The sequence below is a fragment of the Mus musculus genome, chromosome 11 (assembly GCF_000001635.26).
Source record: "Mus musculus strain C57BL/6J chromosome 11, GRCm38.p6 C57BL/6J".
NCBI classification, from domain to species: Eukaryota; Metazoa; Chordata; class Mammalia; order Rodentia; family Muridae; genus Mus; species Mus musculus.
In genome coordinates, this window is record NC_000077.6 from 85373914 (window position 1) to 85399961 (window position 26048).

The 26048-nt window shown below is 41.0% G+C and overlaps 1 protein-coding gene across 26 annotated transcripts in view; it reads left to right on the forward strand.

Moving 5' to 3' along the window:
• Positions 1 to 26048, forward strand: part of Bcas3 (breast carcinoma amplified sequence 3) — a 472949-nt gene that overhangs the window by 20804 nt on the left and 426097 nt on the right. For all 26 annotated transcript variants that reach the window (XR_001779924.2, XM_030245679.1, XM_030245680.1 and 23 more), the window contains one exon: positions 21426 to 21507. Coding sequence is in view for 25 of the 26 variants with exons in the window: in XM_030245679.1 (XP_030101539.1) it covers positions 21426 to 21507 (82 nt within the window). In the remaining variant the exon portion in view is untranslated. The remainder of the gene's footprint in view (positions 1 to 21425; positions 21508 to 26048) is intronic.

The following is a 26048-nucleotide window of genomic DNA, read 5'->3' on the forward strand; positions in this document are numbered from 1 at the left end:
CAGGCAAAAATTCTACCACTGAACTGTATGACTCCAGCCCTCTAACTCCTTTTCTTGTCATATATATGCAGATTCTTGAGGGTAATGGTGCCTCTCTAATGTAGGTGGGAAAATGACACGTAAAGTAAGACAGGAAATGGCCCAGTACTGAGTAAGTTTGTTCTTCAACCTCCAAGGGCTTTTTGTCCCCAACAGATGGTGTTTAGAAAAGTGCTGGAATCAAAGGCATATGCCATTGGGCCTGGCATTTTTATTTTGTCTATTGTTCCCGTAGGTAACATGATCTTTCATGGAAGCATTCATTAGCCATATCTTTTTCACTGTAGATTTAATGGAAGTGGGAATACTCTAGAGTAGCGGTTCTCAACCTGTGTGTTGTGACCTCTTTGGGGGTTGAACAACCTTTTCACAGGGGTCAAAAATAATTCAATGGTTGGGGTCAGCACAACATGAGGAACTGCATAAAAGGGTCTCAGTATTAGGAAGGCTAAGAACCACTGCTCTAGAGTATAGAATTTGACCCCAAAAAACATTATGATACAAACACATTACACTCATATTTCTTTAATATTTTGATCTAAAATATTTGTTTAAGGGCCAGTAAGATTGCTCATCAGGAAAAAGTGCTTTCTGCCATGCCCCTCAGGGTGAAGGAGAGAACCACCTCTCATTAGTTGTCCTGTGACCTCATATAAATGCCAACACAAAAAATACATAAATGTAATAACAATTTTAAAACTTGTTCCATGAACTGTTTATGTACCATTCTGGCTGTAGGAGAATCATGTTGAAGAGTTTGTGGGGCAGGAGAATGCTGCTGCCTCCAGGAACAAATAGTTTCCTCTTGTGCTCCCGTGTGACGTGGATAAATCCTGGGCCGCTTTCATGGGGGCAGGAGTTCTGGGTGTAAAGCAGCTCCACTCTGGTCATGAGTTCAAGGTCTTGCCTTGTTTTCACTCTGTCAAGAGGAAACACACAGCTAGACTAGTGTGACTTCTGTATTAATAGGGAAGTGACTGCATGCTGCTCCACGTGCTGTTTGTTTACATTAGAATGAGGGGTGCTGATGATGCCTGATGACATCATATTGACATGATGGTCCAGTCGGCTTAGTAGTGCTGACTGGATGGAGTACATTCTTTTGTTGGGACTTAGTTGGCTTTGACACCCACTTGTTTTGGTTATAATTACAGGTATTACTCTGAATTGTTTCAAAGCTAGTTTGTATCATCTGTGGATATCTTGAAAGTATTTAATCCTCCACTTCTCCAATTGTGTTTGGGGAGCTACAGTGTCTTCTCTTGATGGACGTGCCCTGACCAGCTGCATGCTGGTGAGAAAGAAGAGAGCTCACTTGGGTTGTGCAGAGTTTTTGGGGCATTCTCCGACATTATCCCAGGTACTCTCATTTGAGTGGGAAGGTGCCTCTGCTTGTGAGTGGGCATTATATTTTCAATCTAGTTTAGCCCAATCCAATAGCTGTCTGTCATTACTTCCCAAGTAGGACAGCAGAAAATAGACCATGGCCGTAAAGTAGTTCTTATTTTCATTTGTAAACATTTTTTTTTGACAGTACTGGAGGTTGATGAGGGCTTCCTGTCTGCAAGGCAGGCCTCTGCTGATGATCTCGCACCACCTCTGAAGGGCTGGGCTAGACTAGCATGCAGTCCCTTCAGTTACTACACAGTCTCAGCATGGAGACAGCTCATTTGTTCAACAGTCCTAACCTACACAGTGGGGAGCTTATGTTGGTCAGAAAGTGGCTTTCACAGATCTTAGCTGATACCAGCTGATGCTTTTCAAACTACATCCAGACTGTGGGTCACTGCGCCTACTGTGTGTACACCACTACCGTTTGTTGATTTTAGTCAATGGTTTTATGACTGTCAGGGCCTCATGGATGATACAAACTAGCTTTGAAACGATTCAGAGTAATACCTGTAATTACTGACCTGAGTCCCTGGCCCCTGTTGCCTGATTTTATTTCATTCTCTCTCTCTCTCTCTCTCTCTCTTTTTTTTTTTTTTTTTTTTGGTTTTTCAAGACAGAGTTTCTCTGTGTAGCCCTGGCTGTCCTGGAACTCACTCTGTAGACCAGGCTGGCCTCGAACTCAGAGTTCCGCCTCCCTCTGCCTCCGAAGTGCTGGGATTAAAGCCATGCGCCACCACTGCCTGGCTATTTCATTCTCTTAAGTGTGAGTCTTCCCATGGAGACTATAGGACTGAGGACTACCTGATGGGAGAGGGCAGCACGGCAGGCACAGGGTCTGCTCTGAGTCGACCATCTCCAAACATCAGGTTAAACTTTCAGAATTTATTTTATGAATATGAGTGTTTTGCCTACATGCATGATTGTGCACCACACCTGAAGAAGTGGTGGCCCATACTTGGCACTGAGGGAGGTGGAGGCAGGAAGATGAGGAAGGGCTTCATTACCTTGCTACATTACTAGATTGAGTAATGAGCCTTTTAAAAACAAAAGCAATGCAGAAAAAGGAACATGTATTTTTTGTCTTTGTGATTGCAGAGCTTGGAGAGAGACTTTAATAAACAAAAATTGACACAATTTATAATATAAAGAAATAGAGTTTTGTCAGTTAAGCTGTATATTATGGCTCAGATATGCATTTCCAGATGTTTTAGGAGGCTGGGACAGGTAGATCATGAGATCAAGGTTAACTGTGGGAAATGAGGAGACCCTGTATCTAGATTAAATTTATGAAACGGCCGGGGACGCAGATCTGTTGTTTAGCACTTGCCTGGTGCCCCCTGAAAGTTATAATGAGCTGAGATATGACAAGAGATGGGTCAGGTGACTTGTGTGGTAATCTTACTACTTGGGAGATAGAGATGTAATATCAGGATTTAAAGTCATCCCTGGCTACTTCTTGAGTTCTGTGAACCAGCTTATTTAAAAAGCCATATGCCCAAAACCTCAGGTTTGGTGGGTCATGCCTGTGATCCCACCACTCAGGAGGAAGCAGGAGGATCAGGAGTTCAAGGTCCAGGGGCTATAAATGGCCCCATCTCCAGAAACAGACTTTTCTTTATAATGAAATATCGATTTAGATTTCTAATTTTGTTATTTTAATTTCAGGAATATTGAGATAAATATCTCCATGGTTATATAATTTTGGGAGATCAATACAACTAAGGCTCTTGTTAGTTTTGCCAAATTGCATTCTTGTAAAGCCATGCCATTTATATGTCCTGCTCATTCATTAACTCATTTACTTAGCAAAGATTTATTGATTGTCCATAACATGCCAGACTGCATTGAGAAGGTGCTGGGAAAACAAGACGAGCAAAACAAAGTCATTCTGTTTTTGGAATTTCTATTTTTGGTACCTGGAAAATGAGGAAGAGAGTTAGCCATTGTGCGTTCTGTGTAGATGCTGACCAGAGAGATGCTAGACGTGTACAGGCACTCGGAGTCTCAGATGAACAGTACGCAGGTGAGTATTTGCAGAAGGGTCATTCCAAGGCAGTGCAAACTGCTGGCAATATGCTTCAGATTAGAACAGTAAGGGGAGCTCTGTGGCAATGTGAAGGTCAAGAGGAGGCCATGAGCAAGAAGTGGTAGTACCCATGAGGCAGGAGGCAGGAAGCTAGTGAGTTCCAGGCTAGCCTGTGCTGTATATAGCAAAACTCTGTTTTGAGAGAGGGTGTTAAACCTAAGTGGTTATAGTGGATTAAGGCTTTGGCAAGGACTTCAAAAAATTTGCATATAGATCTAAGTTGAAACATGCGTATCTAACATCTGGATAAGCTCACAGAAATTTTCCTTTACTGGGGCTAGAGAGATGGCTCAGCATAAAGGTGCTTACTGTTCTTTCAGAAAAACCCCTTTGGTTCTCAGCATCTCACGTTTGCTCATAATTGCTTATAATTCCAATTCCAAGGAGGTTGGAATCTTGTACACGTATGGTGCATATAATATCACACAGGTACATATATACATCCATTCAAAATATATACATCCATTCAAAATTCCAAACAAATCACTATGTTTTCTGTACCTTATATTTTATTTACTTATGTGTGTCTGTACATGTGTGTATGCATATAGCACAGCGTGCCTGTGGGGGTCAGAAGATAGTTTGTAGGAGGAGGTTTCTCCTATTATGTGGCTCTCAGAGATGAAACTCAAGTCATCAGGCTTGGTGGCAAAGTATCTTCACTCGCTGAACCAATTGCTAGGCTTTCTATCTTATATTACTAATTTTTGTCTGTAGGTGTGTCTGTGAGCCAGATGTGTGCCTGGTGTTGCTGAAGGCCAGGAGATGGTGTCAGACCCCTTGGGGCTGGGTTCACAGGTGGCTGTGAGTTGCTGTCCTGGTGCTAGAAAGTCCTGGAAGTCAGTTCTCTTAACCACTGAGTCACACCTCCTGCCCTAGATTATTCTTATTTATCTTACTCAGTGTCTTTCAAAGTAAATGCAGACATCAGCTGAGTTCATAGGATTGGGATCTTGTGTATTTTCCAGTATTTAGTATTTAGCTTAATTTTCTTAAGTAAAATTTACATATAAATATATGAATCCTGCCTCCCCACCTTTTTTTTTTTTTTTTTTTAAACCAGTGTTTTCTTAGACTTAACAGGCTAGCTTCTAATTTATGGTCCCTTTGCCTAAACCTGCCACATGTTGCCACATGTTGGGATTACAGGAATACACACTTTTCCTGGCTCTCTCCTCAACTCAGGTACAACTTTTTCTGAGTTCTGACAGGTTCTCGTACCTAGGAATCCCAAGTCTCTGTCAAGAGGAAGAGTAAGCTGGGTAATGATGCTCACTTGGGAGGCAGAGGCAGAGGGATCCCGGGAAATTTGAGCCTATTCTGGGCTACTAATAAGGAGATACTGTTTCATGGAAGAAGAAGATGGTGACCATGACATTGCTCAAGGAAATTACCTGTCCCCAATGAACGTAGGTTCCACTCTGTCTGCTCGTCCTTACTGTACTCAAGTCACCCCACTGTAGATTCCTTTTGCCTGTTGTAGAGATTCTTACACCCTTATGGATTATTTGCTCCTCGACTTTTTTTTTTCTCTACATGTTGTTTCTGAGAGTCTATCATGTTGTTTCTTTTAATTCTATTAAAGTTTCTCACTCTGATTACTAAAAAGAAAAAATATTTGTATGTTGGACATTGACCCTAGAACCATATGCCAGGTACTCCACCACATAGCACTCACCACATAGCACCCCCCCTCCACTCCCCAGTCCACAGCACGGAGCCACACACCCGCCACCCACACCTCCTGCCCACCCTTACTGGTTTTCAGTTTCTGGTTGTTATGAATATATGAAGAATATATGAAATCTTGGAGAATCCTAGACTTACGCATATGAACCCATCTCTCTTTGAAACTGCCTATGTGTGGGTTTGCTGAGTCATGTGCTTGGAATGTGGTTGCTACCATTTTTACACTTATAACAGTGTATGAATTGTTTTACATTCTTCCCAATGTTTGATGTCATCTATCTTCAGAATTTGAGTATTCTGATAGATGGTAACTTGAGAAATTAATTAGATTTACTGTTTCCCTGATAACTGAGAATGAGCACTTTTTGTGTGTTTTTCCTCATGTGTCTTTTAGTAATATTCTGCACAAAATTTTCCCATCAAGAAATATTTTTTGGGGGCTAGACATGGCTCAGTGGTTAAGAGACTGACTCCTCTTCCAGAGTACTGGGATTCAATTCCCAGCAGCCACATGGTGGCTCACAGCTGCCTGTTATCCTGTTCCAATGCTTCTGGCACCCTCACACAGACATCCATGCAGGCAAAACACCAGTGAACATAAGTTATTTAAAAGGAAATGTTTTTCCTTTACTACTGACCTAAGGGTCCCCATCCACACTGGGTCTTAGAGGATATTGCAGGATTTTGAACAGAGGAAGACACTGCTAATTCTAAAAGTGAGAAAGCTATGGGCAGAACAGATTTCAGTGGCAGGATAGTGAGTTTGATTTAAGTGTGTGGGCCACAGTCTGGTGAGTGACTTGTTTGATATTGATCGAAACAGTGCAGAAAACAGTACCTGCTCTATCTGGAGACTTGTATCTCTGCTGCTGCACAGCATCTGACTTTATTTGTGGGTTTTAGAAGTATCTGTGCTAGGTAGGAGAGGAAGCATTTCCATATTTCTGCTGTTATAAAAAGGGTGTGAAGAGATAGTGAATATGTTGTAGGTATCTTATAATACTTTCAGTGTTTTTTTTTAAAGATTTATTTATTGTTATATCTAAGTACACTGTAGCTGTCTTCAGACACACCAGCAGAGGGCGTCAGATCCCATTATGGATGTTGTGAGCCACCATGTGGTTGCTGGGATATGAACTCAGGACCTTTGGAAGAGCAGTCAGTGCTCTGTAACTGCTGAGCCATCTTTCCAGCCTCCTTGTTTCTTTTTCTTATTGGGAACTTATTGGTAGACAGGACCACATGTAGCTCAGGCTGCTTTTATTTCTGTGGATTGCCTTGAACTGAGATTGCAGGTCTGACCACTATGCAGTGTTGGGAATGCCACTAGGGCTTTTGCATGCTAGGCCAACATTCTACCAACTGAACTATACCTCAGTTCCCATTTGTGTTCTTGGATTTGAACCCAGGACCTGGTGGATGCCTTGCATATCATGGAGGGACATTTCTAGCCCTTGTTTTATTTTGTCTAAGGCAGAGAACTCCCTTATGTCTATTGAAACATATTTGCAGTTAAAAGTTAATTGTGGGAATGGGAATTTGTGGATCAGATGTAAGCTCTCAGCTTTTGCTCCAGCACATGCCTGCCTACCTGCTTCAATGCTCTCTGCTCTGATTTTCAAGGGATCACCAATGGAACTGTAAAATCAAAATTAAATGTTTTTTTTTTTAAATATGTTGCCATGGTCATGGTATTTTGCCACAGCAGTAGAAAAGTAACTAAGACCCTGTTATTAGTAGAGTATGATTTTGTAGTGTCAAAAGTAAAAAATAAGAAAAATAAAATCATTCTAGCTGAGCCACATGGCTCAGACCTATAATCTCAGCATTGAGGGGCTGAGGAAGGAGGAGTGCTGCAAGTTCCAGGCTGTCTTAGATTACAGGTGAGACTATGCCTCAATAAACTAAACCAATGTGTCTACCCTAATAGCTCAATGTGTTGTGTAGTCTGTCAACAGTTTTCATTGTCCAAACGTTTGTTTGGGGGTTTGTTGTAAGAGGATTATGAAAACCCTGAGATTTAGAAGTCAGTTTCTCCAATTTCTTGGCTAGCTTGGTGCTGTGTGATATGAGTTGGCATGATAATAATGATAATAGCAATAATAATACCAAAAATAATGTGTACATGCAAGTGCATGTATGTGTGTATTTGTTATGTTAAGTATGCATATATGGGTACATGTTAGTATGTTTGTGTGTACATGAGTGTGCATGTGAGTGAGTGAGTGTGCAAGTGCTCGTACCCACGTGTGCATTCAGAAGCCAGAGCAGGACTTTTGGTGTTAGCTAGGATATCTCACTAACTGGAACTGTACATTTTGGAGTAGTCTTGTTGTTCAGTGAGCTCTCGGCCTACAATACAGTCACACATCATACCTGGTTTTTCCGGTGAGTACAGGGGATTTGAACTCGGGTCTTCATGCTTGTAGAGCCAGTGTTCCTGTGCACTCTGGGCCATCTCCTTAGTCTTTGCATCACTTTTGAAGAAATAAAATTTGAGCATCTGTGATCCCAGCTACTCAGGAAGCCAGGACTGGAAGGGTCAGAGTTTGAGAGTTTTGTTCTTTTTTTTTTTTAAAACCTATGTAGGGTTGGATGTATGTTATACACAGGTGATCCCAACTTATGGTGGTGTGGCAGAGGATTGTGAGTTTAAGACTGGCCATCGTTAGATTGTCAAGCCTGTTAAAATACAAACAAACAAACCAAAACAAGAAAGCCAGCAAGAGGCTAGACAGATGGCTCTGTGGTTAAGACCACTGGTTGCTTTTCCAGAGGACTGGGGTTAAATTCCTAGCACTCACATGGCAGCTCACAACTGTCTGCATTTATAGGGGATCTGACATCTTCACACAGACATACATGCAGGTAAAACACCAATGCACATAGCACAAAAATAAATAAATAAATCATTATAAAAATAAAACCTTCTGGGTTTACAAATGTTATTGAATTTTTTTTGTTTTGTTTTGTTTTGTTTTTTTTTTTTTGTTTTTTTTGTTTGAGCCAGAGTTTCCATCTAACCCATACTACTCTCAAAGTTTTGGTAGTTGTCCTGCATAGCCTTCCAAGAGCTGGGGTTATGGGTGTGTGCCACTGTGCCTGGTTCTGTTTGCGTGTGCTTCGGATGTTGGACACTAGGTGTCACTGCCACACCGATCTACAGAAAGCATGACCTGAAGCTTAATGTGAAGCTTTGCATACCAAAACCTGCAGAGCAAACACATGAGGGCATATTTGAGGTAGAAAGCAATTAGTCCATTATTTATTAGAAGCTATATGCCAGTAGACCTTGCCGCATTGAGATTGTTAGCCAGGAAACATTTTTATAGGTTTCATTTGGGAGTAATATTAAGTTGGTGATTTGAGTGCATTGGTAAGCAGAGGTTTGGAGTCCATTCAGGCTGCATATGCTGTTGTTGAGCACAGGCCTTGTGTTTGTTCTCTGCTTTCCTTACAGGAAGGAGAAGTGATGGGCAGGTCTGTGCTGGGTGTCAGATAGAATAGCAGCATAGACGAAGGAACATGTTGAATCTGCCCAGATTATTGAACTGAAAGTTTTTCTATATTTTTCTTTTATTTTTTTGAGTCAGACTTTTCCTCTAACCCATACTGGTCTCAAACTTTTGGCAGTCATCCTGTGTAGCCTCCCAAGAGCTGGGGTTATAGGCATGTGTCACTGTGTCTGACTCTATAATACATTCTTAAAATTTTTATTAGTTTCTTTTATTGACATTAATATAAACATACAAAGTAATGAATGTCATTTCTGGCATCTTTAGACTTGTGTCCTTGCTCTCATTCCTTCCTTCCCCTGTAGTATGACTCCTAAGGCCGTCTTTTAGACAAGCCCAAGTGTGTTCTAATAGCATTATGCAAATTTTGCTAATTTGTAGGCTGATTGTTACTTCATAATTGAAGTTTATCCTAAGTTGGGATCTTTCTTAAATGAGAGCCCCCCCCCTTTTTTTTTTTGCTTTCTAGGAATATGTATGTATAGTTGGTTTTTGTTTGTTTGTATGTGGATGTGTGGTGCATGTTCTTGAATGTGCATGAGTGTGTGTTTCCATTAGGAGAAAAAAGGCATGGGCTCTTTTTCTCAGTTGTTTCTCTGTCTTAATTGCCCTGAGATGGGGTCTCTTTTTGAACCAGAAGCTGTGGTTTCAGCTCTACTGTCTGGCCAGGGAGGTCTTCACAGCTGCCTGTTTCTGCCTCTCACTGTTGGGCAGAAGTAAATACTTCTTGAAAAAGTAGACTGGAGGAGAAGGACGGAGTTGCTGTATGTCCCATGGGTACATGTGACTCCTGTTTACCAACAGTCTAAAGCAGAGTGATGTGGTTGGAGTCTCTGAACCTGAGTTCACATGTTATTGCCACCCACAGTCAGGGTTCATTTCAGTGCTGTATGAGGGGCTTTGACAGATGTGCCATGACACGAGTCACTGAGCATTGTTCACTCATGTCCCCACACCTTGAATAGAGGCCATCATTTTTCTCATTACTTGATATTGTATTTGGCAAATGTCATTTGCCATACTTGGAGTGGCCATTTCAGATTGGTTTCTGTTATATTGAATATGCATATAAGCGTCCTCTTGTTTCTTTCATGAATTGATAGTTTATAGACGTCATATACCATTGTAAATATAGTTTATAATACCACAAGCTATATAAAGCTCATGTTTATAGCTTGACTTTTTCCTGTGTATGTGTGATTGTGCATGTATGCACACAGACAAGTAAGTGGAACAAACACACTGGATGGCATTTAAGGATCCTTTTCTTTCTCATGTAGTTCCCTCCCCCATGGGTAAAACAGTCATTGTCCTGACCACAGATTAGCTTGGCAGTTTTAAACAATTTAAATTTATGCACTATGGAGTCTTCCTTGTCTTGTCTGTATTCTTTTGCTCAGTGTATATTTTAGATTCAACCCATTCAAGCTGTAGTACAAAGAATGAATTAGAGGCAATGAAGTTTGTGTGCTTGAGTGACTGTGAAGTGTTTATGACAGCTGCTTAGGCCAACACCCTCTGTAATGGTGTTACATTGACTTCTGAGCACCTTCCAGTCTGCCTCCTGGCACACATGTCAGGCTGTCTGAGTGCTTTTGCATTAACATCTACCCCAAGGAAGATCTTTTGACTACAGAAGTGTTAGTTGCAAATGGAAGATACCATTAGAGCAGCTTCAAAGGCCCGATACTTAGATTGGTGTGTGCTGAAGTCATGGCTGGGGCTGTGAGGTCTGGATCAGCCGTGCGTGCTTAGCCAAGGGCCACATGCCGCTCTGCTTTCCTCCTCTGGAAAAGCAGGCTGGAGGGGCAGGGTCGGAGCTGCCTCAGTGCTTTCTCAGTGTGTGTGAAAATTTGGAAGTATGAAAGTATGAGTAACCGTTCCATTCATTATTTATGTTCTGTGGTTTTCATACTGTTCCTGAGACTCACTGCCTTCTTGCTTCAAGTTTTGTGTTTTGTTGTTAGTGTCAAGACCAAAATACAGACTGACTGGCTTGCTGTCTCCTTCATGTGGTCAGCAAATATCTGTTCTTTAAGTTGTAAGTTCTCACAAATACACATTTTAGGTGGTTTTTGCGGTTTGTGTTTTCTTTCTTGCTGGCATAGAATCTGCTGTGGAGACACTGACACTCTGGCATCAGCCAAATCATTTGTGGTTGGGCAGCAGAAATAAAATAGAAAATGTATTCTCCTCTTGTCCCCTATTGTAGGAGCTTGAAGGACTGCCCTTGCCTGCAGGGATGCATTCCTCAACCGTGCTGTCTTAAGGCTCTGAAATCGTCAGGCAGAGCTGTAACGTGGAACACTGGCCACACCTGGTTAGAGCAGAAAGCCTCCCAAATAAAAGCTATTAATTAGGTTGACCTTCAAGGTGCTTTCTCACTGTGATGCCAAGGCATCATAAATTCTTCAGCTATGGTGATCCTCCTGCCTCAGCCTCCCTAGCTGGGTATTACAGTCATGTGTATATGCCTGGCTGAGAACTGTAGGAGATGCTGGTGTCTTTTGAGGTTGAAAGTTTTGGGTAGTTTTTCTTCCTTTTTCCTTTAATTTTTATAGTAAAAGTATGATCCCATGTCCATGGAAGGATTGGTTGCAAGAATCCATACTCCTTCCAATATATATAAAATGTGTAGATACCTCTGTCTTCTTTATAAAACTGTGCAGGATATGTTTTTGTTTGTTTGTTTGTTTTGAGACAGGGTTTCTCTGTGCAGCACTGGCTGTCCTAGAATTTATTCTGTAGAGCAGGCTGGCCTTGAACTCAGAAATCCATCTGTGTCTGCTCTCCAGAGCTGGGATTAAAGGCGTGCACCACCCCTGTCTGGCAGACTGTGGCATATGCATATAACTCAGCCACATTACCCTGTGTTCTTTAGGTCACTTTTATGTTCTTATATCTAGTACAATATCAAGCCTATATTAACATTAATAATATTAAGCCTATATTAACAGCTGTTTGGTGTAATGTTTCAGTAATAACAAAGAAGTTATTTGTGGTCAGTACAGATGTGCCCACACCTGCTTTGGGATGGTGTTGGAACGCAGATGATGCTGTGGCCACACAGGGCTGACTGCACAGCAGCAAGGGCACAGGGTATTCCAAGCAGAGTCTGTGAGCTACTATTATTTGCTTTGTGATTGCTCTGGCTACATAATAGCTAATTAAAATCTCCTTGCTTCTGTGGTACTGAATACCTGGTCAGTCTGCCTCGACTCCTTAGAGCTGTCATTGTAGCTATGTGCCAGCTCATGCGTGGCCATTTTGGCTTCCTTACTGAGTTAGGAAGCTGTGATGATGCCCACCATTGCCTTACCCTGTCGTGATCTAAATCCACTTTTCCTTTTTTATTTTTATTTTTTTTTGGTTTTTTGAGACAGGGTTTCTCTGAAGAGCCATGGCTGTCCTAGAACTCACTTTGTAGCCCTGAACTCAGAAATCTGCCTGCCTCTGCCTCCGGAGTGCTAGGATTATAGGTGTGTGCCACCACTGCCTGGTATCCATTTTTCCTTAATGCAAAAGATTTTTTTTTTTTTTTTTTTTTTTTTTTTTTTTTTGCTTGGAAGATGCTTCTTCCACCGATAAGACATTTATTAAGATCCTTCTGCATGTGTGAGCTAGTGATGTAGGCATGTCTTCTCTCCTCTGTGGTGCAGATTAATGAATGTGCCTAGAATGTTCCTGCATAGGAACAGCCAACACACGGGTATATCTTCCAGTAACTGTGCAAAGCGCTTTCCCTGGTTGATGTCAGGGGTAGATCTCTTCTGACTCATTCATTCAACGAATATGTTTTGAACGTCTACATGCTAGTTACTGAAGATACATAGCTGAGCCGAATGAGTCTGATCCCCGCCCACCGGCCTCACTGCGTTTACAGTCCAGCAGGCAAAACGAAGAATCATTAAGGCATCCCAAGAGACAGCATTATGATCTTTCACTTACGAGTGCAAAACTAAAACCCATGCAAAAGATTTTTGTTGTTACTTTTCAAGGCAAACTATAATGTTACAGGTTTCCTTTTAAGCAATTTTATTCAGTTCAAATAGTGCAGGATTGTTAGCAGTTTGTAAATTGATAATAGCACAGTAGTCTATTTATATGGAGTTTATGACTTTTTGTTGCTTTATGAATTTAAGTAAAATATTTTTAGGTTTATTTTTTACTTTATGTTTATGGATGTTTTGCCTGCATGTTTCTATATGCGCCCTGTGAATGCCTGGTGTGCCTATAGAGTTGAGAAGAGGGCATCCAGTCCTTTGGAACCAGAGTTGACTCACCATGTGGATGCAGGGAACTGAACCTGTGCCCTCTGGAAGAGCCAGAAATGAAGTTCTGAAATATCAAATTTTCTTTGCACTCTTTCCTTTCCTCTCTAGTTTTTGCTTTTTTATGTCCGTATCCCTTTGCTATTAGGTAAACATTAATTTTGGGGTTTATAATGATTTCTCATGTATTCTATATACATTTAAATTATAGTTTTCAAGTAGTTTTAGGTTTACACAGGAATTAAACTGAAAGGGTTTCTGTACCAACTCACTCCATCTTTCTGTTAGTAACATCGCCAAAGATTGTGCTGTGCCTGTTCCAGTAGATGAGCCAATGTTTACTTTGTTTTCTTAAAGAATTTTCATATTTTTATTTTGTATGGCTGTTTTGCCAAATTACGTCTGTGCACCACTGAGTGCCTGGTACTTTTAGAGGCCAGAAAAGGGTTTTGGGTCCTCTTGGACCGATGTTAACAAAATGCTGTGAGCCACCATGTAGGTGATGGGACTTGAACTCAGGTCTTCTGGAAGAACAGCCGATGCTTTTAAACACTGAGTAAATTCTCTGGCAATGGTCTTTTGCTCTTTGAGACAAGATTGGCTGGAGCGCTCACTATGTAGACTAGGCTGACCTGGAACTGACAGATCTTCCTGCCTTTGGCTGCCCTGAGATTAGAGGCATGTACGACCACACCTGACCTAGTATGGATGTTTTTAAAACCAGGGCTATAAAGTACAGGTGGTAACAGTCCTATGGTTCCATGAATTAGGTTGGTCTCAATAACGTGTTCTTTTATATATTTGGATACATTATAATTTACAACATTTATTATACATTTATTATTTACAACAAGATTTAAGAATAGCGACTTAAAGTCACAACCTGATAAACATTAAGATATATAAGTGCAGTCATTTGTCTTTTATTCCTACAAAAAACCAGATCCCTGGTTACCTCTCATTTAGTATTAATTATGTACTATATGCTTTAAACACACAGTCTTATAATAGTCACATTGCTATAGATGTTATTTTGCTTATTTCAGGGCTATTATGATGTAGCAAATTCATATATTTAATAAACATAGTCAAGTTGTTTGAGTGCTGACCTTGCTGTGTGTGATTTGGGCAGTAAGAGTAAAACTCTGTAAGGAACACAGTTTTGCTGTCGACTTCTTCCCAAGGTGGAGTTAGAGCTGTTCACTTGACCACTCTGAGACAAATGGAGTTTTTGATTTAAAGGCAAAATGTGCTTGAGGTAACCTGAGAAATTCTGTGTTCCAAGTCTCATGGCTCACATAAAAATTCAGATTTTGGATGTTGGGAAAATAGCTCAGTTTTTTCCATGTAAGCATGAGGCCCCGAGTTAAATCCTAGGCACCCATGTGAAAAACTGCCTTGAACTATTTGTAGTTCTTGTGTTGTGTAGGCAGAGAAAGGCAGATCCTGGGTCTTAGGCTCAGTGGCCAGCCTAGCCACACTCTCCCCCAACCCATACCCATCAGAGGGTGGGGCCTGGGCGCTAGCTCAGTTTAGGATTACCTTGAATTCTCTGTGTATCTCAATTTGGTTTTGACACTGTGTCAGTCTTCCTACCTTACCTTCTCAGTATTGGGGTTATAATGATATGTCACCATGCCAGAAGCCATTCTGTATCCCTTGGTGATGCCCAGCTCTGCATCTTTCTCCACCTGCCTCTCACATGCTAGGTTTTAGTTGTCTGACACCTTTGCCTGCTTCTTATACCTGCGACAGTCTTTAGGATTTTATCGATCTTTTCTCAGAACCAGCTTTTGATTTCATTGATTTTTTTTTCCCCCATTGATTTCCTTTTTTCAATTTTATTGATTTCATTTCTAATTGATGTTTACTTGTGCCTACTTGCTTTGATTTGGTTCTTTTCTCATTTCATAGGTAGTTTTAAGTTTCACAGTTAGAGCCTCTTTTTCAGCTCTGTGCATTTAGTGGTATGGATTTCACTCTGTGACTGCATACCACTAGCTTCAATTGGTTTTTATTTTCATTTAGTTAAAAATGTTTTCAGGCTCAGCTTGGTGACACATGCTTATAATTCGAGCACTTGTGAGGGTCAGGAGTTCGAGGACAGTGTGGGTTACATTAGACCCTGGCTCAAATAAAAACAGAGAAAATAAACCATAAACAAAATATTTTTTAAAAAATTTGAAACTTTCTTCTTTGAACTTTGTGTTGTTTATAATTTGGTTGCTTAATCTCACTAGTGTTTTGTTATTTTCCAGATGTCCTGCTGTTACTAATTTCTTATGTCGTTCCATTGTAAGTGGGTTTCTGTGGTTTCTGTTCCCTTAAGCTTGTTTAGGTGTATTTATCATCTATAAGGTGAATACCTCAAGTTTCACAGTTTCTTTATCAAGCACAGTGTCACTAAACCTAACCTCAGGGTGGCAGGAGATTGGTTCTTCCTGTATTTAGAATTAAGTTAAGGATTTGTCTTCCTCAGAGATGCTGAGATGAGTCTCTGCATCTAATTGGTGTTGTGTGCTGTCTTATCTGCCTCTGTACATGACACATTCAGGATCTCACTTGAGAATCATCTGGCATCACAAACTCATAGTAAATGCTGTTAGCTTATATACTTGGTTTGGGGCTGACTGGCATATGCACAGGTTGCCTTCATGCTTTTCATTCATGAGCTACATAAATCTCTTATTTCAGTTCTCTATTAGATTGGCTCACATCAATGGCTCACCAGAGTGGGAACAAAAAGAACCCTCATACTTTGCTAGTGGACTTGTGAAGTGATGTGACAACGTTGGAAAACAGTCTTGCTAATCTATGAAAGCTGTGTTTATGCCTTCCTCTGTGTTTTACAAACACTATTGATTTGTGTTGTGTATCCTGCCTGCTTGTATGTGTGTACATCATTTGTACAAACTTGTGCTCATAGAGGGCATTGGATCCCCTGGGACTGAGGTTACAGATAGCTGTGAGAAATCAGGTTGGTGTTAGGAATCAAACCTGAGTCCTCTTTGAGAGCGGTCAGTGATTTTAACTGGAGCCTTGTTTCATGCTCTGGTCTTTATTTTCTTATTTTATTTTTAAAAGATTTATTTTATTTATATGAGTATGTAGCTGTCTTCATACACACCAGAAGAGGGCATCGGATCCCATTACAGATGGTTGTGAGCCACCCTGTGGTTGCTGGGATTTGAACTCAGGACCTCTGGAATAGTAGTCAGTACTCTTAACCACCGAACCATCTCTCCAGCCCCTGCTTTTTATTTATTTTATTTTATTTTTACATCGAGACAGGGCTCACTGTGTAACCCTGGCTGGCCTGGAACTCAATGGTTCACCTGCCTCTGCCTCTTGAATGCTGAGTTTAATGGCATGTTTTACCATGCCTGACATATTTTTAATTTTTATTTAAGCATCTCTGTATTTGTGTATACATGGTGATATCCACAAAAGCCAACAAAAGGCATCAGATATTCTATTACAAGAACTGTGTATGAGTGCTGGGAATGAAACTCTGGTCTTCTGCAAGAGCAATAAGTGGTCTTAATTCCCGAGAGGTCTCTCCAGCCCCTTGATCATCTTGAAAATGGAAGCAACTATATTGATAGGTCTCTGCAGAGGGCTACATACACATATTCACTGGAGCCATCTGCAGTAATATCACAGTTGTGTAATCTGTGTACTAGGTACGACTGTAAAACAGTACAGATGGCCTAGATCTTATTTAACTGTAACTAAGGAACAAATTGGGAACTTGTTATAGGTAGTTCAGAGGACAGTGTGAAGATCTGGAGGCAGTTAGGGATGTGGACATTCAATCTAATAAATGCAAACCTCATTAATATCCTCTTTGTAATAACACGCGTTTGGGCTGGAAAGTAGCTCACTGGACAGTGACTGCCCAGCAGGAGCAGTGGGCTTGCCTTCCTATCTGGGATCAGTCTCCAGTGTCCTCCCTTCCCCGTCAAAGGTTAAAGCAGGCTAAAAAATACTAACAACAGTAAGCTTTTTGTACTCTGGTCTTCCTGTGTCGCCAAATATGGCTTTTAGCTTATATGTAAGAGATTCTCCTGCTACAGCCTCTCGATTGCTACAGGTGCAGGCACTGCTCCTGTAGCAGGTTCAGAGCAGGTCAAGTTGTCTTTTTACCAAAGTTTATTTGCATGTCTGTTTAGCAAGAAGTTGCAGGGCAAGAGATGTGGCTCATGGTTGAGTCCTTCCTGGTGTGTACAAGGTCCTGGGTTCAATTTCTAAAAACTCAAAGAACCATTACTGTCAGTTTTTGATATTTAGTATTGTACAGTATTGTAAAATAGCACAAATAAAGTGGTATAGATTGCTGTAAATTAGATGACATCATGGTGGCCTGGCAGGTAGTCCACTGGAAGAATTAGTGAATTCTTATATAATTTTTCTTGATTTGTTTGTACGATTGTTTGGTGGAATTAGATATTGATCCTAGGGCCTCACGTTACATAATCATCCCCACACTGCGCTGTATCCTCGCACTGTTTATTAACAATGTTGTTTTTGAGATAGGTTCTCACTAAGTCGCCTTGGTGATTTTTGATGCCACTCTGTATAGTCCAGCAGGCAGAGCCTGAACCTGTGACCAAGAAACACAAGACTTGGGTCTTCTGAGTAAGATCACAGTAATGCTCATCAGCCCAGCTGCCTTTGTTTGGTTTTCGTTTTTTGAGACAAGATTTTGTTCCACAGCCCAGGTTGCCCTTGAAACTGTAATTTCAAAGGTTTCAGCATTCAAGTGCTGGGTTATTGGTGTGTATCATTATGTCCAACTTTCTCTTGTGTTACTGTGGTGGCCAGGAAGCTGGAATTCTGCTGGGTCCAAACTAGAAATGTATTAGAGGCCTGTCAGTGGTGGGATATGTAAAATCATAGTGTTTTCATCCAATGAAAGAAAGACTTGTAATCATATTCATTGACATGAATTAATTTATAATCATAGTAATGTGGAAGAGGTTCTATAAGAGTATACTATATGACCCCAGTTACACTGTGTCCAGTAATGCAAATGTGTGCCCAGTCTTGAAAGTTAAGATTGTGGCTATAACCGGGGAGGGATGTGGCAAGCCTTCTGAAGCCTTGTAACTTTTTGTTGTTTTATTTATTAATTTTTTTGGAGATAGAGTGTCAACTTTTAGTCTGAGCTGGTGTGAAATTTCTTGTATAGGCAAGCTTGGCTTCCAAGATGTGGTCAAGATTCGCCTGCCTCTGCATTTGTTACCAGCCTAATTTTTTTGAGGTGTATGTCAGTAGCATAGATGCTTTATGGAACATTCATTAGCCTGTACATGTATAACTGATGACACGTACATTTTAAATAGAAAGCTGTCTGTCAGTAGAGTTTGCCAAAAAAGTCTTTGGATTCTAGTTCTCTGTCTCTGTAGAGCAGAGCACTGTGTGTGTCCTGGGGCTCACCCGGGATCCATTCTGTTGTCCGTGACACGCCAGGGTTTCAGAGCAGGCTGGCTCTCAGAGGTCTCCCAGATGATTCTGTGTGTGGATCGCTGTCTTTTGCACTGTAATTTCCTTTTCCTTAGGTTGAGTTGTGAGATTCTAAACTTGTATTCCCCAACTCCCTTCCAGTTTGGTATGTAATTTGCATATTTTCACCATGCGAAAGCTATTTTCTATGGTTGGAAAAGATTTTTTTTCCTACAGTGTGAACAAATCATTCTTTGTTCTCCTTATTGTGCCTTCAAACTGGTACGTCCGGTTTATGCCCTAAACAACAAAAGTCTGTCATCAGAAATTAAATGCCAGCAGGACAAAGGCGGAGACCAGGAGGAACTCTGGGAGGGAGCGGCCTCCTGTGTACCCTCCTCTCCAGCCTGGAGTCCTGGGTCCACTCTCTCGTGCCCCTGCTGTTCAGTTTAGAAGTAAGCTTGCAGCTCACTTTTCAGGCCACACGCTCTCCCTCATTGAGATTCTTTGCCATTTTCTAAGATCTTTTTTTCTGGGAAACCCAAAAGTAGTTTTGACTGAGTTAACCTTGTTTTGGTATTTATTTGAAAGCAAAGTTACCCATGAACATGCTGGATGAAAGTATTAGAGGCAGCTGGGAGCCATCCCCGTCTGTGTGCTTTCTGATGTGAAGGCCCTGTCTGGCTATGCCGAGTAGTGCTGTCTGCGCGCAGTGTTGTTCTCATGTAGGATTTTCACGGATGGTTGGAGGGTTCTTTCCCGGGAGGCTGATACTTGCGACTTACGTTCTGCAGTTAGAACTATGCTTCTGATTTCAGCAGCATAGAGTCAGGCGTCTAGGATGTCCCCAGCTCTCTGTGTATGGCACAGTGCCTCCTCCATTCCCTTTCCTAGGCTGTACCTGAGGATTCTAGCTCAGCTCCCCAACTCAGTGCGGGCTCCCGCAGTGAATGTGGGGGTGCATTTTTGTTATCCTCCTGGTTTTTGTTCTCACCTGTTGCTGTACATGTAAAGATGTGTTCAGGTTAGAATAAGGAGGTTGCTTTGTTTTGAAAATTGTTTTATTGTAAAGCTTCATGTGTTTGGATTTTTTCTATGTTTTCTGCTCTAGTGTATTAAATTCAGTGAGGACAAACGTATTGCAATTATGTTGAGAGATCTTAAAACAATAGTATATTGGAGCACAGAGGCTCAGGGTAATAAGATTATATTTTTTAACGTTAGAATTTTGTTAGATCGAGCCACAAATGCCTGCTCAGGCCCATGGAAATGAAAGCACAGAACAGGAGATTTCGTGTTCACATTGTAGTTTGTTATGTGTGTAAATTTCACAAGTGCGATTTTTCATTACCCTTCTTATTACAACTGTAAGTTTTACCTTATTTTTAATTCTATGAAAATAGACTTATTTTTTTATCTTTACTGTATTTTCAAAATGTAATTGCTTACTCAACATTCTCTGCTTTGCCCTTCTTTGTTTATTCTCAAGAGGTGGAGACTCAGAACTTAACAACACATCTTTAATAGAAGTAGGCAATACCATTTCTTAGTCCATTCATATATGTGTGTCTAGAAACCAAAGAAGTGGTACATTTTAAGATTTCAGAAAAATGTTTGATTGCTGCATTGGGTGGAAGATTTCACCAAATAATTTCTTCCAGTTTTTTATTAAACAGTTTCCTTCTTATCTGTTGTTATAAGATGGAGACTTGAGAGCCCCACTGTGTTTTGCTCATGGATTTTGTTACCGAAATGAAAGGCTTGTGGAGCCCTGCAACCCAGGCCTGCTTTCTGACTTCTTAGAGCCTTTGGGTAGGTGGTGCTGTTGTAGCACTGTCTGGGCTGGGGTTCCTCATGGGAATATTTACAGGAAAGGAAAACCCTGCAGCTCACAGCTCTAAAGGGTACATAGGAGAGCCGCGGAAGATGTGAGTTCTTTCTCTCTGTAAGAGCTCCTCTGAATATATGTTTACTTTGGAAGGTTGGCCAGCCCTTTATAATGGATAGATTCTTGGAATTCTAAGCCACTTGTTGAGGAAAGCCTATTAGAAAATCAACAGTGTGAATCTTCTATGAGATACTTCTTTTGTCTATTAGATTTCTTGAGTCTTTAGGACCAGTTTTATAATGTGTACAGTTTTTTATGATGTTGTATATTTTTTCCATCAAACATTGGGTAGTTACTGCAGTGTGTTAGAGACCCTATTAATAACACCTCCCACAGTCAGCCTAGAAAATTGTTACTTGCTAATTCTATTTTAATGTGCTCATCAGATCAACCAGTAGTTGAAAGGCATTTTTTAAAAACTTGATGCACACTCACATACCCCCTTTGCCATTTGGACAAACAGAATACTAATGTCTTTATGTCCAAGCATTGAATCTGACCTTACCAAGGGAATGGACAAAGTGGTTGATCTTTGTTTATATTAGAAGAGATGACTTCCAAAGTTGCTCACAACTTTATTATTCCCTTATTTACAGAATATTGCAGTCTGGGAGGTCCTGGTTTTTTGTTTGTTTGTTTTTATTGTTCTTAGTAGCCATTTTTGTAATCACAAAAGAACGTAGCTGATAGATTGGAATGATTTACTGAGAGTAACAGTTCTGGAAAGATAATTGCCTGTAATGACCAAACGTGAATATTGCAGAACAGTCTTGTAGCTCCCCGGCCCTAACATGGAGAGTGAGCGCAGGGACTGCACGGACTCCTCATGGCTTAATGCGGAGAAATCACACACTTACAGAACATACTTTTTTCCAAGTTCATACTAAGAAAGAATTCTAACGTTTTCCTGAAAATGCTTACGGTGGTTTAAGATAGTGATGTATTTGATGTGCACGAGGGGCCTATGATCCTAAAGTGTTTTTTGTGTGTGTGTGTTTCTAGCTATTCACAACAAAATTTCGATGTTGTTTTTGCCTAATAGCATTGTGACCCACAGTTTAATTAATATACTGAGATATTTTCTGCTTTCCCTTATGCAGATCAGCGGGGAAGCCCAGGAGCTCTTCTCTGTACGACATGGTCCAGTCCGAGCAGCTAGAATCTTGCCTGCTCCACAGTTGGGTGAGTGTAGCCCTTAAGAAAAAGCAAGTCACACGGTTTCTCTTTTGTTGGTTTTGGACTACAGACAGCAAGCCTGATAACCCAGGGCTGCTGTGCTGCAAAGGTCCATTCTGCCTCTCTCCTCCCCCAAGACAAACCCTTAGTGCTCTCAGTTGCAGGGAAATAGGTAATCTTAACCATTTCAATATGGCTATTCACTTTCTGTTGTGGTTTTGATTTATCTCCATCCTCTTTGATCTCAATTTGGCCTGTGCCTTTGCTAGCTATTTCTCCGAGCCGTCTTCTTTCTTGGCTTTGTGGGCATCCTTCTGGGCCGCCTTTGTTCTGCTGCTGGCGTCCTCTTTCTATGGGTATCCCCCAGGTCTCCCCTGCAAGCCTCTCCCTTCTCAGTTGGACTTGCTGCCCCAGAGAGCTTGCTTTTCAGTATTGTCTCTGCTGTGGGTCAGAGCCTTCGCTGTGGCAGAAAGGTGTTGTGGGCTTTTAAACTTGTAACTCTTGCTTTTATGGCAACTGCTTCTTTAAAATATATTAATGTATAGTCATTGTAGAAAAGAATGAAACTTTGACATTTTTGTGTATACAGTGCTCTTTGAATCTATTCCCCCTCCATGTTTCGTGAAAATTCTGCTAAATGTTACATATGCTGTATTTATGTAGAAATGTCCCAATATATGTTCCTATTTAATTTTCTGAGTCTTTCATATTATGAGATCAGAGAAAGTTATTTTTTCCTTGTTTCATATGTTCATTAAAGTACATTTTACATGTGTTGCAAATAATTATATTAATCACATGGGACACTTTAAAGTTTCTCTAAAATAAGGATATAAAATATCTTAATTCTATTATCATCTGAAAGATTATCCTGAAATTAAGTATCTCATTAAGACTTCATGTAGCTGTTAATTCTCTAAATTAGTGAGAGTGATGCTTACTAAAACTCAGAGCTTGATTGTGCATACGTAATTTTAGGGATAATGTAATTAGGTTTTCTTTAATGAATTGGGAAGGACAACTGGACACTACCCCACAGTCATGTGGTTTTCCCCTTGCAGTTCAGCTGTGTACCCCTCAAAGCCTTCATCTGTAGAGCCCTCCCCCCCATCTCCCTTTCCCCTCTCCCTCTGTTCCCCCTACATACCCCTTGCTACTTGCCCTGGATTTTCTTGGGTATTTTTTCTTGTGTTGCATTTATATTTTTGTGCAATGTTTTGACACAGACGGTTCTAACAGACTGTCCTTCTCTGTTTTGGGATCCTTAGGGTTGTCCACAAGGACTTGTAACAATAACAGACTGTTCTTTCTCTCATGTGTAATTAACAGAAGCAGATTTCTGACTTTTTCATTTTATTTATGAAGTTCTTTTGCTTATTAAGTTACTAATCAATATTTCTCAACTTTTGCTTGTATTAAAGTTGCTTTAAATTGCTTTGTTAGTCAATAAATTATTTCCACTAATAGACTCTTTTAGATCTAAAGTACAGTTTTACAGGATAAATGTTCTGACAAAACCTCTTTATATGTCATCTTAATGTATTTGGTTAAGTTTTAATATTTGTTTTTATTAAATGTAATACATGGGACAGAACTCATAAAATTTAAGTTAAAAAATAAACAGTCCTCCTGGGGTTGTCCCATCATGCTTCACTCGTACATTTTGGGGGTGGTCCTTCTGTAGCTTTCTGCAAACACAAGTTAGGGAGAGCTCGTACCCATTGTGTGAAATGTCTTTATTCTCTCTGAATGCTTGGCTGCCCAGCAACTGCTTGGTTATCATCACATTATTTCCGAGTTTTGTAGGCATTAGTTTTGAGTTATGTGGAAGAGTCTGAAGACATTTTGACATCTTTTTCTTTTTATGTATCCTGTTACTCTGTCAGGAATGTGGCTTTGTTCCCTGTGTTCATATACTTTGTAGTGTTAGGGGCACCTTCAGTGTACTGATGTGGAGTCTATAGTTGTGGGAACTGCCTTCAATTGGGGTGCATGTTTTTGTCACCTAAGTTTTATTTAAATCCTATATATGCAGTAGGGACTAAACTCAGGGTCTCAGTCATGTTAGGCAAGTACTGCGTTGCTGAGCTGTGTGCCCAGTTGTCCTGTCACCTTTGCATTCTGAGGCAGAGGCTCACCAAATTGCCCGTGCTAGGCTTGTAGTCCTGGTGAGGTTTGTTTGCTCTCTCTTTCTGTAGTTTATATTCTTAATTTTATTTTCTAATCTTCCAGGACTAAAGACTGACACTCAGGGCCTTGTGCTTTTTAGGCAAGCACTCTCCCATTGACTCAAATCCTTGACACGCCGAGCAATCCCTTTCTGCTGTCATGGACTTTTAAAATCCAGTCAGCTAGTCTGCATCTTTTTGGTTTTTGTTACAATTTCTTTTTTTCCTTTCCTTTCCTTTCCTTTCCTTTCCTTTCCTTTCCTTCCCTTCCCTTCCCTTCCCTTCCCTTCCCTTCCCTTCCCTTCCCTTCCCTTCCCTTTCCTTCCCCTTCCCTTTCCCCTTCCCCTTCCCCTTCCCCTTCCCCTTCCCTTTCCCCTTCCCCTTCCTTTCTAAAGATTTATTTATTTAATGTTTATGGGTACACTGTAGCTGTACTGATGGTTGTGAGCCATCATGTGGTTGCTAGGACCAAAGGTTGCTTGCTCCAGTTAGCCCCACTCGCTCTGACCGGCCTAAAGATTTATTTATTATTATATCTAAATACACTATAGCTGTCTTCAGACACACCAGAAGAGGACGTCAGATCTCAACCATGTGGTTGCTGGGATTTCTGTCTTTTGGGATTAAATTCAGGATGCTGATCAGAGTCTCATCTCTGCAGCCCAGGCTGCCTCTTGTTGCTTCAGCCTTACAGGTATAGTCACTAGACCTGGTGCTGTTCCTCCTTTAGAACAGTCCCGCTGACCCTCCTGACCCTGCACTCTGTGAAGTGTGTGTTCTCACCGTGCTGCTGCTCGTCAGTGTACACTTGTAGACTTGTCATTGTTTTAAAACAATGTATCGTGTGTGTATGTGAACATGCATATGATGTATGTACCATAGCATAGATGGAGAGGTCGGAGTTGGTTTTCTCTTTTTACAGGGTCCAGGTCCTTGAGTTGTTTTGTGTGGTAAATGCTTTGTCCATTGAGTCATCTTGCCAGCCTGATACATTCTGTGGTTCATTAGAGTGCTTGTTATGAAGTCCTAATGAATATTTGTTGAATATTATTATATGGTGTGCTCTTGGAAGTTGAGGCCTAATTTTTTTTGGTAAATCTGCCCTCTGGTTAAAAACAAAAACAAAAAAGAACCTGAACAAGTTGAATGTGGTTTTATCCTGTAGGAGATCAGCACTGGTGCTGTAAGGGTGTAACAGCTAATGGTCAGCCCTGTGGTGCTGTGGGGGTGTGATGTGTATGGCCAGCACTATGTGCTGTAATGGTGCAGTAGGTGGGTATCTCTCTGTGCTGCTACAGTATGGGTCTCTGCTTATTTGGACATTATCAGGGTTTCAGTATATTCTTTGAATGACTTATTGTTTATGTGTATGTGTGCTATGTCTATGTGTAAACATATGCATATCCATGTGTGTGTAAGTATTTACAAATGCCAGAAGATGTTGTCAGATTTCCTGGAGCTGTGGGCGGTCTGACTGATGTGGGTGCTTCGAGCTGCCCTTTGAAGGAGCTGCAAGCACTCTCAGCCATTGAGCATTTCTCCTGTCTCCTGTGCTTCAGTGCAGTCTCGTCTCGTCTCGTCTCGTCTCGTCTCGTCTCGTCTCGTCTCGTCTCGTCTCGTCTCGTCTCTTCTCTTCTCTTCTCTTCTCTTCTCTTCTCTTCTCTTCTCTTCTCTTCTCTTCTCTTTTCTCTTCTCTTCTCCTGTCCCCTCCCCTCCCCTCCCCTCTCCTCCCCTCCCCTCCCCTCCTCTCTCTCTCTCTCTTTCCTCTCTCTCTTTCCTCTCTCTCTCTCTCTCTCTCTCTCTCTCTCTCTCTTTCTTTCTTTCTTTCTTTCTTTCTTTCTTTCTTTCTTTCTTTCTTTCTTGTTTCAAGACAAGGTTTCTCTGTGCAGCTCTGGCTGTCCTAAAACATACTCTGTAGATCAAGTTGGCCTTGAACTCAGAGATCCATCTGTCTCTGCCTCTGGAGTACGTCACTACCAATACTTTTTTTTTTTTGTTTTGTTTTTTTTCGAGACAGGGTTTCTCTGTATAGCTCTGACTGTCCTGGAACTCACTTTGTAGACCAGGCTGGCCTCAAACTCAGAAATCCTCCTGCCTCTGCCTCCCGAGTTCTGGGATTAAAAGTGTGCGCCAAGGGGGCTGTCACATTTTTTTAAACTAATAGTTTTTAATAATTTGCTTTTCTGTGCATTGTTGTTTGCCTGGATGAATGTCTGTGTGAAAGGCTTGAATCCCCTGGAGCTGTAGTTATAGATAGTTTTGAGCTGACTTGTAAGTGCTGGGAATCAAACCAGGCTGCTCTTGACAAAGCAGTCAGTGCTCTTCACTGAGCCACTATCCAACCCCTCAGTACATTCTTAGTGAATCCAAATCATTAAT